General features: G+C 42.0%; 1 protein-coding gene across 43 annotated transcripts in view; it reads left to right on the top strand.

Annotated features, from left to right (window-relative positions):
• The window catches only part of LOC105479800 (dystrobrevin beta), a 311,471-nt gene that overhangs the window by 31,733 nt on the left and 261,045 nt on the right, over positions 1-18,693 (top strand). For 27 of the 43 annotated variants that reach the window (XM_071076351.1, XM_071076350.1, XM_071076349.1 and 24 more), the window contains one exon: positions 4,695-4,762. Coding sequence is in view for 38 of the 43 variants with exons in the window: in XM_071076345.1 (XP_070932446.1) it covers positions 4,696-4,762 (67 nt within the window). In the remaining 5 variants the exon portion in view is untranslated. Of the gene's footprint in view, positions 1-4,694; positions 4,763-7,732; positions 7,828-18,693 lie in introns of those variants that run through there. The other 16 variants (XM_071076322.1, XM_071076318.1, XM_071076314.1 and 13 more) reach the window with 8 other exon arrangements.

Raw genomic sequence — 18,693 nt, 5'->3', positions numbered from 1 at the left:
GCCTCCCAATTAGCTGGCATTACAGGCATGCACCACCACACCCAGCTAATTTTTTGTGTGTGTTTTAGTAGAGACTGGGTTTCACCATGTTGGCCAGGCTGGTCTTAAACTCCTCACCTCAGGTGATCTGCCTGCCTTGGCCTTCCAAAGTGCTGCGATTACAGGCGTGAGCCACTGCACCTGGCCAAGTTTCAACCCTTTTCGATTTAAGAAACTTTGCTTATGAAACTTCGTTACATTTGCATAGCTAGGACCCTGGCCTTCTTTATGCTTTGTAGACTGAAGCTGTGTTCTGGTTCTTTAAATTGGGTGAAATGAAGCTCCTGAGTAGGGTGATTCGGACCCACTGAAGACCAGATATGTTTCAATAAATGTGCCTACTGGATTTCTCTCTATGCCCACAGGATGAACTACAGGAAGACAGGGGTGGGGGATTCTGAGATCATAGAATCTGAGGTCATAGAATTTTATTTGTGCATTAGTGTGGACAAAGATTTTGGCAGTTGAAATGGGAAAAGAGGGTGGATATGAGCGTGATTATGAGGAAGGAAATGGCAGGGTTTGAAATTAGAGTTAGTGTGAAGGTAATGATATTGGTTATCTCTAGATTGTGTGGCTAAGAAAAGGCAGAGTGCTAGGAGTTCAAGTGGGAGGAAGTAGGGAGAGGTACTTACATTTGTGGTAGTAGTAGTCTTCAAGGTTATATCAGAATGGCAAGGGCATCTCATCAGCTGTGGTATTAGAGTAGATATACCCTTATTAGGTATGGAACTGTTAAAAGCATAATTACAAAGATACAGGCATTAGTGTACTTAAAGCACTGGCATGGAGTCACGTTGACTGGGCCTAGGGAAATGGTTTATAGTAATCTCAGTTTTGGTGTATCCCATTAATTTGGATTTTGTGTAACCTGAATTATAAGATTGCTTGAAATGAAACTACTTAATGCCTTAATTCCCCCAGTAGCTGACTTGTAGACAAGGATTTAAATGCAAGTATTTTGTTTTGGAGGTTATCCTTGGAAAAGCCAGTAGGGGAGTGGGAAGTGAGATAGGAGAGGGGAGACAGCAAAGATTGCAAATACAAGATTTGTTATCAACCAGGTACTGATTTTTTCACAGCATTCCCACTGAGAAACTCCAGGAGCAAATGTAAAACTTGTGTCTTATAGTTATAGTCCTTTAGGGGAAAGGTAGGTGGAGTATTTATATACCATCTCTTTCAATCATTGATTAAGATTTTTTCAGGAGGTGGTAGATCTACACGTCAGGCGTGCCACGCAGGGAACAAAATGGACTCGAGGATAGAGAAAGCCCTCAGGTGCTGTCAGGCCAGTGTACCTGGTAGGGGCTAGGGGATATAGGGACACTCTTTTGACTCCTTCCTTAATGCCTTGCCATGCAGTTCCGGGATTTTCAATTTATTTCCTTTAAGACATTATTAGAAACATTTCCGCCTTAAATGAGCCATTCTAGCAGCATGTTAGGACTGGCTCCGGATGCCCTTTTTGGAACATTAAATTGTGAGTCATGGAAGAGTGGCCCATGTCAACAGACATTTCCTTGCCAGCCTTATACTTGACCTCCAAGTTCAGCACTCTCAAGATCCAGGTATGTTCTTCCAGTTCTTGCCAGTACATCTCATCATATCATACTGTGTTGGTGGATCAGTGCTTTCATCAAAAGGAGGGCCAGTACCTCCCTATTCTGACAATGCCTGGTTGTTAGCCTACAAGCAGTGAGGGAGGTAGGCACATATCTCCAGGAGGGTAGGCATCTTTGGAGGCAGGCATCCCAGCTGAGACCTCTGCATAGTTTTTAGTCGGGGGAGACCGCCCTCTTGTAGTAAGAGGAAGAAAGCTGCTTCTGGCCTGGAGGGTTCAGAAGAATCTTGTCAGGACTGTGAATTCAGTTTTGTAATTTGCTTGCTTTCACAGTAGGAACTTGAGTCTAATTTTTAGCACAGTCTGTCTGCAGGCAAAGAAATGCAGATGCTGGCAACTAGAAACTGGACAGTTAGACCTTCATGTAGCCTGGTGATGGATTAAAGGCTGCACCTGTTCAGTCAACAGATAATATCAGTGTTACGGCTCCTGTTGAGTAACACAGTTTTCTTAGCATCAGTTTGGTGTGCAGGTCCATTCTAACACTTGGGGAACACTGTGTGCTGGGAATTGTTCTCAGCATTTGCTGTGAGTCCTCACAACAATCTGTGAGGAGGGTACTCGTGATTTATACGTGATGAATCCGAGATTCAGAAGGATTAAGTAATCTTTCCAGTGTTGGAGCTAGTATTTTTAGTTTAATTGACTAAAACACACATTCTTTTTTTTTTTTTGAGACGGAGTCTCGCTCTGTCACCCAGGCTGGAGTGCAGTGGTCGGATCTCGGCTCACTGCAAGCTCCGCCTCCGGGGTTTACGCCATTCTCCTGCCTCAGCCTCCCGAGTATCTGGGACTACAGGCGCCCGCCACCTCGCCCGGCTAGTTTTTTTTGTATTTTTTAGTAGAGACGGGGTTTCACCGTGTTAGCCAGGATGGTCTCGATCTCCTGACCTCGTGATCCGCCCGTCTCGGCCTCCCAAAGTGCTGGGATTACAGGCTTGAGCCACCGCGCCTGGCCACACGCATTCTTTTGTTACTCCACATTGCTTTCCAAAAGGTATCCCCTTTATGTCCATTTGACAAATGATGAACTTGAGATGCAGAAATTGAGTGACAAGGTGAGTTTCAAGGCTAAAGAAAACTATTGTTAGAATTCAGGATGCCAGCTCTTTTGCCGTTGAATATCATACTGAACAAATAGCTAAATTTAATACTGGCTGGTTTTGAATGTTTACTGTTTTTAAAATTCTGTTACATGGTCTGTCACAAGGTTTCTCAGCCTCAGCACTATTGCTGTTTTGGACTGGATGATTCTTTGTTGTGGAATACTCTCCAGTGCATTGTAGAATGTTGAGCGGTGTCCCTGACCTCTGTCTACTAGATGCCAGTAGCACCCTCCCAGTTGTGACAACCAAAACTGACTGTAGATATTGCTAAATGTCCCATGGGGGCAAAATTGTCCCTGGTTGAGAACCAGGCCAATCTCTAAAGGTGATTGTGTTATGACAGAACTCACCTAGAGTAATTCAGAAATGTGTTTTGTGAGCAGGGGGTTATGTTGCTTTAAAGTGTGGTGGAAAGAACATGAGCTTTGGAATCTCTTGGCCCTGCCACTTATCAGTCCCTGTATCTTTGATTAAGTAATTTGTCTTTTCTGAGCGTTTGTTTCTTCATTTGTAAAATGGGCATTATATCTACCTGATAGGGTTTTGGTGATTAAGCTGGAGGATGGTACAAGTGGAAGAATGAGGGGAAAAAAAGGAGAAAAATGATCTGTAGTAGAAGAAAGTGAAGGAAAGATACAGAAGGCAGTTGTCAAGAGAAGGAGTGAAAGGCACATTGGGAAGATCTAAGATGGCAGGTGAACGAACCACATCTACCCTCTTCCCACACTCTAGTCCCAGGTCACTGAGTCTGGAAGAAAGCTCTGAACAGGGCTGAGCACGGTGGCTCACACCTGTAATCTCAGCACTTTGGGAGGCTGAGGTGGGTGGATCACTTGAGACTGGGAGTTTGAGACCAGCCCGGCTAACATGGTGAAACCCCATCTCTACTAAAAATAAAAAAATTAGGCAGGCATGGTGGCGTGTACCTGTAATCCCAGCTACTCGGGAGGCTGAAGCACAAGAATTGCTTGAACCTGGGAGTTGGAGGTTGCAGCGAGCTGAGATCGCGCCACTGCACTCCAGCCTGGGCGACAGAGTGAGACTCAGTCTCAAAAAAAAAAAAAAAAAAGAAAGCTCTGAAGAGTTTATTTTCTCTCTTTCTCTCTTTCTCTCTCTTTCTCTCTTTCTCTCTTTCTCTCTCTCTCTCTCTCCCCTTTCTTCTTTCTTTCTGTTTAATTGAACTTACAGTGCCACATGGCTGGGGAGGCCTCAGAATCATGGTGGGAGGTGAAAGGCACTTCTTACATGGCAGCAGCAAGAGAAAATGAGGAAGAAGCAAAAGCGGAAACCCCTGATAAACCCATCAGATCTCATGAGACTTACTCACTGTCACGAGAATAGCACAGGAAAGACCAGCCCCCATGATTCAGTTACCTCTCTCCCACAACACATGGAAATTCTGGGAGATACAATTCAAGTTGAGATTTGGATGGGGACACAGCCAAACCGTATCAGGGATTAATACCTGATTTCTTTAATGTGAAATTGAATATTCATATATATTTTATGTATAAGCTAACTGTTCTTATGTCCTTTATTACAGCCTTTCATTATATTTATTTTCTAAATTATATTTAGTAACATGTTTATCGATATAAAACAGTAGAGATATGGGAAGTTACTTCAACTAATCTAGGACTCTGCAGAGAAAATAAAGTTAGAAGTAAGACAGCCCCATATTTTTAGCACAGTAAGCAATTGTATGAGCTCATGTAAGTATTGATTTATAATATTTTAGAAGCTATCAAATAAAAGGACGGTGGTTTATCTTTTTCTGAATCAGGCTTCCAGTTTATTTTTACTGATACTCTGTTAAAATGTGCATTTGCAACTTGGTTTCCTGTACCTCTTCACAATAGAATGATTAGCACTTGATTGAATTGTCAAATTATACAGTGGTTTATTGTATCTTTCTTTGTCTCTAGGATGATTGAGGAAAGTGGGAACAAGCGGAAGACCATGGCAGAGAAGAGGCAGCTGTTCATAGAAATGCGTGAGTCTTGAGTCCTTGTTCGTATGTGCAGGAATGTTTGTTTGTGTGTGTGTGGTTTTTTTTTTTTTTAAATCAAGTCATAGCTTTAATCCGTTACAAGTTTTAAGCTTTAAAGAGGGAAGAATGGGAGTAAAAGAATCATGGAGTTGAAGGACCCCAAGCCAAAGCATATATTTTAATAGAATTGACTTGCTTTCTTAGGCAAGGCCATAAATAATAAGGTAGAAATGTTACCTAGAGTGCCTGTGATTTTGTACCATGCCAGTCAATTTAGATCTCTTGCTGTAACTCCATTGTTACCGTGAGCTTGCAGGTGGTGATTAATACATTATATAAATTACCTTCCACTAGATACCAGTTCTGAGACAGAGAGGACTAAGTGTTAGGGCAACACCTAGAGATATTGGAAAACTAAAAAGAATGAATGTGTATTTTGATATATTTTTAACTTTAAATATTCTGTTAAAAATTACATTGTTTTATACAGTTCAAACAGAGAGAAGAAGATGGCTAAGAGAGGTGGGGTGGTTCCCAATTCTTGCAGGATTGTTTTGCTCTGTGACTGCTTGTCTATGTGACCATGACCATGTGACCTTGACCAACTCAAGGTCGCATCTGCTGGACCTCAAATTCCTTTGCCATGAAATAGGGGTTATTGGTCTGGACCAGTGATTACGAAACCTTTCAAAAGTACTGTACTGTTTTTTTCCCAGCGAAATCTTACAGAGACCCTTAACATAAGAGTATTATAAAATTGGTAGTGCTTGGTTGAAGCAGGAGAGGGGAGAAAGGGCCAGCCTGAGATAGCCTCTAAGGTCCTTGCAGAATTCTAGAATAGAATTATTCTCAACTTATTTGATATCTTTAGGGTCTTGGTAATGGTAGGCAGAGTTTGACTCAGGTAAGCCGTGTGTTGTCCTGTTAGTCATAGGCTGGATAACTATTTGTTAGAGGTGGTAAAGAAGAAATTTCGGCATTGGATAGGTAGCCGAACTGGGTGATCATTAAGGACTTTTGTAGTTCTGAGCTTCTAATGGCTAGTAATCCCAGCCAGACACCTTGGAGTCACTTCCCTCCACCTCACCTTCTACCTCCAAAGAAATCAGAAGGCATCTGAATTTTACTATGTACATGAGTCTGATTCTGTTCATCACATCACAGCAGCTTTGAGTCCAGCTTTGCAGTTAGACTGCTCAGTTTGGGTCTTGGCTGCCTCACTTCCTGACTTAGGCAAGTTAACTTAATCTCTCTGGGCCTCTGTTTCCTCATCCATAAAGCTAGAATTGTTGTGAAGATTAAATGAGATAATGTGAATAAAGCACTTGGCACAATGCCTGACACTTACATACGTAAGTATGAAGTAAGTAGTACATACTTAATATGGATGGTTGTATTTATTACTAATTTTTTTTAATTGTTGGTACTTTTCTGAACTAAAGCAATAATTTCCTGATCCCTTTTTCCAGTCTTGACCCTCTCAAATCTGCTGTCTATGATCAGCTACCAGATTGAATTATATACATCTGTGCTACTTCTTTTTTTTTTTTTTTTTTTTGAGAGGGAGTTTCACTCAGCCATCCAGGCGGGAGTGCAGTGGCTCGATCTCAGCTCACTGCAACCTCCACCTCCTGGGTTCAAGTGATTCTCATGCCTCAGCCTCCTGAGTAGCTGGGATTACAGGTGCCCACCACCATGCCTGGCTAATTTTTGTATTTTTAGTAGAGACAGGGTTTCACCGTGTTGGCAGGGCTGGTCTCAAACTCCTGACCTCAAGTGATCCGCCTGTCTTGGCCTCCCAAAGTGCTGGGATTACAGGTGTGAGCCACTGTGCTTGGCCTAAATCTGTGCTGCTACTTTGCTTACATTCCTTTACTTGCTTCTCATCACTTTAATGGGAAGGACCCCACTCCTAAGATTGCCGAACAAGGCCCTTCTGGCCCCTTTTTTGCTCTGCCCAGTAGTTCCCAATTTTTCCATCACATGCCTTGCATGTTACTTCCCAGCAATACTGAATTGGCTTTCCTGCAGATCATGTGGTTTCATGCCTTTGTGCCTTTGCGCAATACCATTGCCTCCACCACCCAGCACACTGCTCCTGCCTGCCCTTCAAAACTCAGCATAGGGGTCATCTTTTCCCTTCAACTTTTAGTGCATTTATTGAGGATCTTCTGTGCTCCAGGCACTATTCTGGGTGGTAGGGCCACAAAGGAGAACAAAACACAGTCCCTGACCTCACTTCATGAAATGTCCATGTTAGTAAAGGGAAGCAGACAAAATAGGAAACCAAATACATAGACACAGTAATTCCTGATACTAAGAAGAGGCTGGGGTGCCTTAAGTAAATATACATGGGCATGCTGGCGTGATGGGGTGGAGATCTGAAGTAGTCCTGTGAAGAACTGGGTTTACTTCGTTGTGAATGTTACTACTCTTACACAGATACCTCATATGAATTATCCTCTGACTTAAGGATAACAGTCAGTCTGGGAGACGTTTGGTGAGTGTGACTTCTTGAGTCTCCTCTATTTCTTCACAGGAGGAATTGCATGGGTGACTATAATATCTGCTGCTGGAAACCCCAACCCCTCATTTCCAGCAATGTCAACTAGAAACTCCAGCATAACTACTTTCTGTGGATGCCAGAATCACCTTTTTCCAACCATTATTCAGTTGTATCATTTAGTATGTTGATTTTAGTATGTCAATTTTGAATCTAGTACTCTTTCTCAACTCCTATTAGTCTTAATGGTTATAGATTTCTACTTAGGTAGGTAACTGTACCATTTTCTTCTTTTTCTTTGAGACTGTGTCTTGCTCTGTCGCTCAGGCTGGAGTGTGAAGGTATGATCACAGCTCACTGCAGGCTCCATCTCCAAGGCTCAACTGATCCTCCCGCCTCAACCTTCTGGGTATCTGAGACTACAGGCATGTGCCAACAGGCCTGGCTAATTTTCTTGTTTTTTTGTAGCGATGGGTTCACACTATGGTGCCCAGGCTGGCTGGTCGCGAACTCCTGGGCTCAAGTGATCCTCCCACCTCGACCTCCCAAAGCGCTGGGATTACAGGTATGAACTACCGTGCCCGGCCAGTAACTATACCATTTTTAAAGAAAGACAATTTGGACTCTTCCTTTTGTAATTGTAATCCTTATACCCTTTTTTTGACCTAGTGTACTGGTTAGGGCCGCAGATATTATATTGAAAAGTAGGAAGGATGGCTGGGCACGGTGGCTCATGCCTGTAATCCCAGCACTTTGGGAGGCCGAGGAGAGTAGATCATGAGGTCAGGAGTTTGAGACCATCCTGGCTAACATGGTGAAACCCTGTCTCTACTAAAAATACAAAAAAATTACCTGGACGTGCTAGTAGGTGCTATAGTCCCAGCTACTTGGGAGGCTGAGGCAGGAGAATGGCGTGAACCTGGGAGGCGGAGCTTGCAGTGAACGGAGATCACGCCATCGCACTCTAGCCTAGGCAACAGAGCGAGACTCCGATTCAAAAAAAAAAAAAAAAAAAGAAAAGTAGGAAGGATAGCAGGGGCATCCTTGTCTTGTTTTTTATTTTCATGGGAATGTTTCTAGTATTTCTATTATTTCTCTATTTCTAATATTTCACTTTTAAGTGTGATGATTGCTACAGGTTAACCTGATAAAGGTGAAGGAAGTAATATGTCCTAATTTGCCAGGAATCATTATCATTATTTTCTTAAGTCATAACTGAATATTGAAATTTTTTTTTTTTTTTTTGAGATGGAGTCTTGCTCTGTCACCCAGGCTGGAGTGCAGTGGTACGATCTCGGCTCACTGCAAGCTCCACCTCCTGGGTTCACGCCTTTCTCCTGCCTCAGCCTCCTGAGTAGCTGGGACTACAGGCGCCTGCCACCACGCCCCGCTAATTTTTTTGTATTTTTAGTAGAGACGGGGTTTCACCGTGTTAGCCAGGATGGTCTCGATCTCCTGACCTCGTGATCTGCCCGCCTCGGCCTCCCAAAGTGCTGGGATTACAGGCGTGAGCCACTGTGCCCAGCCTTGAATATTGGATTTTATCAGATGTTCTCTGCTTCCCTTGAGAGGAATGTATTTCCTCTTCACTCTGTTCATACAGTGCTGGGGCCAGCCATCTTTTTCTTAAAGAGCCAGAAAGTAAATATTTTAGGATTTGCAGGCTGTATGATGAGTTCTTTGTCAAGCTACTCAACTCTGCCATTGTAGCATAAAAGCAGTTGTAATAATTTATTAATTTAAGTAGTTTATGTTTTTTTAACCTTAGCGTTCAGAATATTTCCTTTTGGAGCTCTTTTTGAAAAAAATAATTGTAACGTTTAGTTTCAGGGGGTACATGTGCAGGTTTGTTACATAGTTTGTATTTTTCAACCTTGTGTTACCTTTACTGTTATGACTTTATATAATGTCCTTAAGCCTTTATGTTTTTAGACAGTATTTTTACATTTTCTGTTATGAACAGCAATGAAATTAGTTTATTCTTTCTTTGCTTAATATTTTCTCTTTTAGACTCTAAGCAACATGAGAATAAGGATCACATCTGTTTATCATGGTGGTGCCTCGATAAATATTTATTAACAGAAGAATGGAATATATTCCATAGAAATAAATGGGTAGTTTATGATTCTTACATAATATAAAATCCCAAAGAAAAATGAAAGGTGACAGGTGAGAAGAGTGATCCTCAACTCTGGTGCTAAAGCGAAAGTTCTCCAGTTGATTGTGCAGAGTACTTGATACCAGGCCTCCAATGCTCAGAGATTCTGATTTTATTTTGTCTTTTCTAAAGTTTGCCAATTTTATTGGCAAAGGACTGACTTTTAGCTTTACTGATCCTCTTTGTATATCTTTGTTCTCTGCCTCATTTGTGCTATTTTCATCTTCCTATTTAGGCAATTCTGTTATTTTTCTAACAACTTATGTTGGGTTACTAAGGCCATTTGTTTTCAGCCTTTTTTTTCTTATGTAAGCATTTAAGAATAAACTTTCCTGTGATTGTTTTTTTGCATCCCAAGTGTTCTGATATTTACTATTTTTCATGATCAGTTCTCTATATCCTCTAATTTTTACTATTAATTACTTAGAAATATCTTTTTATTGATTGGTTGGTTGGTTGATTGACTGATTGATAGAGACAGGGTATTGCTGTGTTGCCCAGGCTGGTCTTGAGCTCCGAAGCTCAAGCGATCCTCCCACCTTGGCCTCCCAAAGTGCTGGGATTACAAGCGTGGGCCACCACACCCGACTGGAGTATCTTTTTAAATTTGAAAGTAAATGTTTTAGTGAAAAAAACCTGTATAGCTTAATTGGGATTTGGGTCAGGAAATGAGGGAAGATCTGGAATCTTTGAATTTGTTAATTGATGTTTTGTGTTTTTTCCAAATATTCCATGAGTACTTGAAAATAATGTGTATGATTTCTGCATTATTTAGATGAAGCTTGTTGTATATTTCATTAAAATCTTTTTTGTCCTTGGTGATTTGATTGCTTGATCTTAATCACTGAAAGATGTTAAATATTTCTGCTTTGATCAAGAGTGTTAAATTTTTCTCTGTACTTTTGTTAGCTTTCGAAACTTTAATTCTTGAATGCATGCACCTTTAAAATGTTATGTCTACCTAGGAAAGTGAATCCTTTATCCTTATATAGTTACCCTCTTTTTCTAGTAATGCTTTTGATGCATTTAAGTCTATTTTTAGCATATTGATAGAGCTAATGTTGGCTTGCTTTCAGTTAGCATACTTAGTACAGTATGTATCTTTTCATTCTTTTACTTAAAAAATTTCTTAATTCTTACGTTTTTGTCTCTTATAAGTAGCATAAGCTAGAATGGTTTTTAAAAAAACAATATGACAGTCTTTGCCTTGTCACTGAAGAGTTTATTTTGTCTAGCTTTTAAGAGTCAAATTCTGTAAAATATTTGAAGAGGTTTATTTGAAGCTAAATGTAGTGACCATGGCCCGTGACAGAGCCCTCGGGAGGTCCTGAGACCTCCCAACGTGGTCGGGGTGCAGCTTGGTTTTATACATTTTAAGGAGGCATGAGACTAAAATCAAACATATTTAAGAAACATATTGGTTTGGTCCAGAAAGGCAGAACAACTTGAAGGGGTTGGGGGCTTCTAGCTTATAGGTAGATTTAAAAGTTTTCTGGTTAAAAATTGGTTGAATTTATCCAAAGACCTGGGATCAATAGAAAGGAATGTCTGGATTGCAATAAGAGGTTATGGAGACCGAAGTTTTCTCACACAGATGAAGCCTCCTGGCAGCAGACTGCAGAGAAAACAGGTTGTAATATGGTTTTTTTGCTTTTTTTTTTTTTTTTTTGAGACGGAGTCTCACTCTGTCACCCAGGCTGGAGTGCAATGGCGCGATCTCGGCTCACTGCAATCTCCACCTCCTGGTTTCAAGCGATTCTCCTGTCTCAGCCTCCCAAGTAGCTGGGATTACAGGCGGCTGCCACTATGCCTGGCTAATTTTTGTATTTTTAGTAGAGATTGGGTTTCACCATGTTGGTCAGGCTGGTCTCAAATTCCTGACCTCAGGTAATCCATCCGCCTCGGCCTCCCAAAGTGCTGGGATTACAGCATGAGCCACTGTGCTCGGCCAATATGTTTCTTATTAGGCTTAGAGTCTGTGTTGTTATTAATGCCTGAGAGGTACGGTGAGGCATGATCCCAACTTCCTATCATGGCCTGAAACAGTCTCCCAGGTTAAATTGTAAAAGAGCCCAGGCTGAGGAGGAAGTTCATTCAGATGGTTGGGGGGCCTTAGAGTTTTATTTTTGGTTTACATATTCATCATATTTTATGCTTCAATTTTGTCCTTTTTTTGATGTGTTCCTTCCTTCTTTCCCCGTCTTAGAGGAACTGAGTTTGCTTTCTTCCTTCCATCCCATTGTTTCCCTCTACTTGGTTGTGAGTTATATGTTTTTCTGTTCTTTATCCTGGAAATATTGACATCAATTAAAATATAGCTTATCAATATTTGTAACTTTTTTCAAATATGAGGGTATTGGAATATTTTTAGGTACCCCTTAATGAAATTTATACCATTTTTAGTATTATCTTTTTTAAGGGCCAGGCGCAGTGGCTCATGCCTGTAATTCCAGTACTTTGGGAGGCCGAGGCAGGTGGATTGCTTGAGCCTAGAAGTTTGAGACCAGCCTGGGCAACATGGCGAAACCCTGTCTCTAGAAAAGTACAAAAATTAGCCGGGTGTGGTGGCATGTTTTTGTAGTCCTAGCTACTTGGGAGGCTGATAGGTGGAAGGATTGCCTGAGCCTGGGAAGTCAACGTTACAGTGAGCTGAGATTGTGAAACTGTACTCTAATGCCAGGGTGAGTGAGACCCTGTTTAAAAAAAAGAAAAAAGATATCTTTTTTATCCTACATATTAGATTTTGTTATTATTTTGTATAATCTAATCCATTTAGTTATTTCTTTCTTTTTTTTTTTTTTTTCTTCTTTTTTTGAGATGGAGTCTTGCTCTGTTGCCCAGGCTGGAGTGCAATATCTCAATCTCAGCTCAAGCAGTTCTCGTGCCTCATTCTCTCACACGCGTGCACCACCACAACCCAGCTAATTTTTGTATTACTAATAGAGATGGGGTTTCGCTAAGTTGGCCAGCCAGGTCTCAAACTCCTGACCTCAAGTGATCTGCTCACCTCAGCCTCCCAACGTGCTGGGATTACAAGCGTGAGCCACTGTGTCCGGCCATTTAGTTACCACTTCTTTGCTTGGCTGTTATTCTTATTTTTGTTAAATTCAGATAAATGTAAATCTAAATCAAGGTGGAGAAAGGCTTGTGCCCTCAGCATTTCCCTTTGTGGGATGCTTTCCCTTTTTTTCCTAGTTCACCCACTGAGAGAGTCATCCTTACAGTGTTCAGTGGTCTTGGTTGTATTTATATCTTCCTCTCTGATGGGACCTCTGGCCTCCTCTCTGTCCCCCAGGGTTTTTATTCTTACTGCAAAGAAAAAGATAACGAAATCATTTGTGTTAGTTATTTGGACTAATAATCTGTTGAAAAATTTCTTACTTCTTACTTTGTTATTTTTGATGTAGAATTTTGCTTTGTCGCCCAGGCTGGAGTGCAATGGTACAATCCCGGCCCACTGAAGCCTCCGCTTTCGCCTCCAGGGTTCAAGTGATTATCCTGTCTCTCGAGTAGCTGGGATTACAGGTGCTCACCACCACGCCCAGCTAATTTTTGTATTTTTAGTAGAGATGGGATTTCACCATGTTGGCCAGGCTGGTCTCGAATTCCTGACCTCAGGTGATTCAGCCGCTTTGGCCTCCCAAAGTACTGGGATTACAGGCATGAGCTACCGCACCCAGCCAAAAATTTTTTCAATCATAAATGGTTGTGAAAAATTTCAGACAATTTAACATTAGATTACACTTACATCTTCTAGCTCTATAATCTCTTCTCCCTTCTTCCTTTTTTCTTCCTCATTCCTCCTCTCCCCATTTGCATTGCTTTTTAAACAAAATACATTTCCTTCCTGTGTCTTCCATGGATTTGTTACAGGAAAGGGGTCCTGTTCCAGACCCCGAGAGAGGGTTCTTGGATCTCGCGCAAGAAAGAATTCTTGGCGCATCCATAAAGTGAAAGCAAGTTTATTAAGGAAGTAGAGGAATAGGCCGGGCGCACTGGCTCAAGCCTGTAATCCCAGCACTTTGGGAGGCCGAGACAGGCGGATCATGAGATCAGGAGATCGCGACCATCCTGCCTAACACGGTGAAACCCCGTCTCTATTAAAACTACAAAAAATTAGCTGGGCGTGGTGGTGGGCGCCTGTAGTCCCAGCTACTCGAGAGGCTGAGGCAGGAAAATGGCGTGAACCAGGGAGGTGGAGTTTGCAGTGAGCCAAGATCGAACCACTCCAGCCTGGGAGACAGAGCAAGACTCTGTCTCAAAAAAAAAAAAAAAAAAAAAGAGCTGCTGGTTGCCCGTTTTTATGGTTATTTCTTGACGATGCTAAACAAGGGGTGAGTTATTCATGCCTCCCTTTTTTAGACTATATAGAGTAACTTCCTGACGTTGCCATGTCATCTGTAAACTGTCATGGCCCTGGTGGGAGTGTAGCAGTGAGGATGACCAGAGGTCACTCTTCTCACCATCTTGGTTTTGGTGGGTTTTAGCCAGCTTCTTTACTGCAACCCGTTTTATCAGCAAGGTCTTTATGACCAGTATCTTGTGCTGACCTCTTATCTCATCCTGTGACTTAGAATGCCTTAAACATCTGGGAATGCAGCCCAGCCGTCTTGGCCGCATTTTACCCAGCCCCTAGGTAGGATGAGGTTGCTCTGGTTCAGATACCTCTGACAGATTGGCTGAGCACCTCCCTCAAATCCCATGGCTTCCTGGAACACAGTGTGGAGTCCTCTGCCCTACCTGAAGAATCCTAAAAGCATGGGTGTGTTATACACAGAATACTAAAAGGAGGTGGCTTCTCCACTACTTTGATTGTCCTCCTCTGTCAGTTTTCTTTGCTAACGTCCAAAATTGTATCTGCAGTTTGTCTAACCTTTTCATTTTGTATATTTTTAAGAGAAAGTAGATGAGAGTTTTTTGCACTAGCAACACAATTTCCCAATTTTAACGTATTTATTCACTCAGTAACTATTTCAGGTGCTAGTTTTATTGTGTTCTAGTTAGCATTGAACAGTGAACAGAAACAACAACAAATGGTCTTTGCCTTCATGTAACTTCGTTTCCTGGAAGTGGCAGTGCAGTAGGAGCCACATGGGGGAAGCACTGGGGTCCAGGAGGGATCTGGGAGAAGCCATGCCCAGGATGAGTTGGTCTGAGGAGGTGAAGGAAAGACTGGGGCAGCCGTACTTGTGAAGGCCCCGAGATGAGACAGCTGAGTGCAGTTGGGTGATTCTGTGCAGTCCAGACTGATTGGAGTTGGTTGTGAGGTGAAATTTGAAGAGTGTGCCTGAGCCGTACCTTTTGTTGAGCTGGGTAGTACTGTGTTGTGTTTCTTGAACCTAACTTGATTATAAAACTCTACTGGGGCCAGGCATGGTGGCTCACACCTGTAATCCCAGCACTTTTGGAAGCTGAGGCAGGCGAGATTGCTTGAGGTCAGGAGTTCGAGACCAGCCCGACCAACATGGTGAAACCCCGTCTCTACTAAAAATACAAAATTAGTCAGGTGTGGTGGCACACACCTGTAATCCCAGCTACTCAGGAGGCTGAGGCAGGAGCATTGCTTGAACCCGGGAGGTGGAGGTTGCAGTGAGCCGAGCTCACGCCACTTCACTCCAACCTGGGTGACAGAGTGAGACTCTGTCTGAAAACAAAAACAAAACCCAAAAACACTCTGTTGGGGCACTTGTTGAAAATGAAGATTCCAGGCCAGGCATGGTGGCTCACGCCTGTAATCTCAGCACTTTGGAAGGGCAAGGGAGGCAAATCCATTGAGTTCAGGAGTTCAGGACCAGCCTGGGCAACATAGTGAAACCCCATCTCTGTAAAAAATACAAAAATTAGCTGGGTGTGGTGGCACACACCTGTGGTCCCAGCTACTCGGGAGGCTGAGGTGAATCATCTGAGCCTGAGAGGTCAAACCTGCAGTGAACCGAGATCGCGCCACTGCACTCCAGCCTGGGCAACGTGGTGAGACCCTGTCTGGAAAAAAAAAAAAAAAAAGTGTCCCAGGGTTTCTCGCTGGAGATTTTGTTTCAGGAAGTTTATCTGCAGTGGGACCTGGAATTTTATACATTAGTATAGTGTCAGGCAATGCTTATGATCAGATGATACTAATTAAACCCTGGAATCATATGATCTTCACTGTGATTGGAGTTAGCAGATTTAGCCTCATATCCTGCCTTCTGCTCTCAATACACACACACACACGTGCACAGGCGTGCCAAATTGGCTGTTTCTTATCTCACTTTTATTATTTATATCTTTTTACTCATAAAAAGACTTTGAAGTTGATCTGGCTTCTACATTTGTCATTTTTCTAAAACTTTTCCCTTGTCTGGAAATCAAAGGAATATTTGCAGTGCACTAAAATCTCATCTGAGGTTGCGTTTTTCTTCAACATTTTAACAGAGTAGAGCTGTATCCTTTTTCATGAAAGCATAATTACACGAAATATAGGAAGCTGTCAGTGGGAATCAGCTTTGGGCCAATATCTCAAATAATAAGTATTTTAGTAGTTGTGGAGTTTTGCAAGGAGTAGTTGCCAGGCATGGTCGGCTTATGCCTGTAATCCCAGCTACTCAGGATGCCGAAGTGGGAGGATCACTTGAGCTCAGGAGTTTGAGATCAGCCTTAAAATAAAATAAAATAAAAGCTATCCTTTGTGGCACTAGATGAGGACTTCCCTTCTAAGAAAAGAGGAAAGATGATTGCTCCAGAAAAAGGTAGACATATGGGAGGTTTTAGAACCTGATTAGTAGAATATTGGCACAATATAATTTTAATAAGATTCTAAGGCTATTGTTTGTATCTAACTATTTACAAATTATTTTGGGATTTGCAGTGCTATTAGATTTCTGAAACACTGTTGTGGCACGGCTCCCTAGAGTTTCTGAATTGTGTGCCATCCTATGAATCTCTGTATCTTTTTTCCACTGGGCTTTAGGGTGATGTATGTTCATAAGGAACAATGGCAAAGGAAAGCAGAGTGACCCTTGATTATTATTTTTTTTTTTGAAATGGAGTCTTGCTCTGTCGCCCAGGCTGGAGTGCAGTGGTGAGATCTTGGCTCACTGCAAGCTCCGCCTCCTGGGTTCACGCCATTCTCCGGCCTCAGCCTCCCAAGTAGCTGGGATTACAGGCGCCCACCACCACACCGGGCTAATTTTTTTGTATTTTTTAGTAGAGACGGGGTTTCACTGTGTTAGCCAGGATGGTTTCGATCTCCTGACCTCGTGATCCGCCCGTCTCGGCCTCCCAAAGCGCTGGGATTACAGGCGTGAGCCACCACTCCCGGCCGACCCTTGATTCTTGACTGTACCTGAAACTTCAGTGTAGAGATTTCTGGCAAACTTGGCTGGAACATATGGAGCTTACATTTTCCCAAAGTATTACAGTTATCTTTGGACTTCTGTGATATTTGCTGTATTTCATCTTTTGCGGTACCCAAATCTGTCACTGCACTGGAGAGTGAGTCTGAAGAGAGGCAGTTAGTTACACCAGGTGCACTGACTTTTTCCTATAGTTACTTTTCCATGAGCAAACATGGCCTAGTAATTGCCTTGCAGTCTGATCAATCATTAGTAACCTTTCTGTTCATCTGTTGGGGATGGAGCTCTCCTTTCCTAGTTGTTCACATTTGTTTTCTTAGTATTTCCCATAAAAATATTTCACAGAAATAAATATCTAGACATTAAAACTACTCATGGTAATGTAATGACAGGTTATGTATTGAATGCCCTTGAATCTTTGTCACCATTCTTTCTTTAAATCATTAGTTTTTTACTAATTAATATTTAATGGTTCCAATTTAGGTTGAGATAGTGATATATTAAGAAGCTAAATAGTAAAAGAAAACAGAACTGAATAAATTTAACAAAGGAAGTGTAAAACTTATACTCTGAATATTACAGAGCATTGTTGAAAGAAATTAAGGAAGACCTAAATAAATGAAAAGACATTCTGTGTTGATGGATTGGAGGACTTATTAATATTATTTATAAGATTGCAATATTCCCTAAATTGACCTACAGACTCAATGCAGTCCTCGTAAAAATCCCAACTGGCTTTTTTGAATGAATGGGCTGATCCTAAAATTCATAAGGAAATTCAAATGACCCAGGATACCCAAAACAATCTTGAAAATGACGAACAAACTTGGCGGACTCACTTTCTAATTTTAGAACTTAACTACAAAGCTGCAGATTCAGATTGTGTGCCACTGGCATAAGAATGTACACACAATCAACGAGATAGAATTGAAAGTCTGGAATTAAACCCATGTATCTGGTCAGTTAATTTTTTGACAAGGGTGGCAGAATCACTCAATGAGGAAAGAATAGTCTTTTGAACAAATGGTGCTGGGACAACTGGATATTCACATGCAAAGGAATGCATTTGGACCCCTATCTCGCACCATATTATAAATTAACGCAAAATGGATTTTAGACCTAAATGTAAGATTTAAAACTGTAAAACTCTTAGAAGAAAACATACCTATACATCTTGACTTTGAATTAGGCAAAGCCATCTTGGACCTGAAACCAAAAGCACAAATGACAAAAGAAAAAGAATAGATAGGCCAGGCACGGTGGCTCACGCCTGCCTCTCAGCAGGCTTTGGGAGGCCAAGGCAGGCGGATCACCTGAGGTCACGAGTTCGAGACTAGCCTGGCCAACACGACAAAATCCCGTCCCTACTAAAAGTATGAAAGTTAGCCAGGTGTGGTGGCACGTGCCTGTAATCCCAGCTGCTCAGGAGGCTGAGGCAGGAGAATCACTTGAACCTGGGAGGCGCAGGTTGTAGTGAGCTGAGATCATGCCACTGCACTCCAGCCTGGGCGACAAGAGCGAGACTCCCTCTCAAAAAAAAAAAGATAAACGGGACTTTATCAAAATGATAAACATTTATGCTTCAGTGGACACCACTAAGAACAAGAAGTGACAGCCCACAGAATGGGAGAAAATATTTTGTTAATCATGTATCTCACAAATGACTTGTATCTAGAGTATGTAAAGAACATTTACAACTCAATAATAAAAAGACAACCCAATTAAAATGTGGGCAGGGCTGGGTGCAGTGGCTCAAGCCAGTAATCCCAGCACTTTGGGAGGTTGAGGCAGGAGGATGACTTGAGCCCAGGAGTTCAAGACCATCCTGGGCAACATAGTGAGATCCCATCTCTACAAAAAAAAAAAAATTAAAAATTAGCTGGGCATGGTAGGTAAAGTGTCTGCTGAGGGGAAGAGGTTTCTTTTTGGGATGATGAAAATG

Source organism: Macaca nemestrina, chromosome 13 (genome assembly GCF_043159975.1).
Source record: "Macaca nemestrina isolate mMacNem1 chromosome 13, mMacNem.hap1, whole genome shotgun sequence".
In the NCBI taxonomy this organism is placed as follows: Eukaryota; Metazoa; Chordata; class Mammalia; order Primates; family Cercopithecidae; genus Macaca; species Macaca nemestrina.
This window is presented reverse-complemented; position numbering and strand designations above follow the sequence as displayed.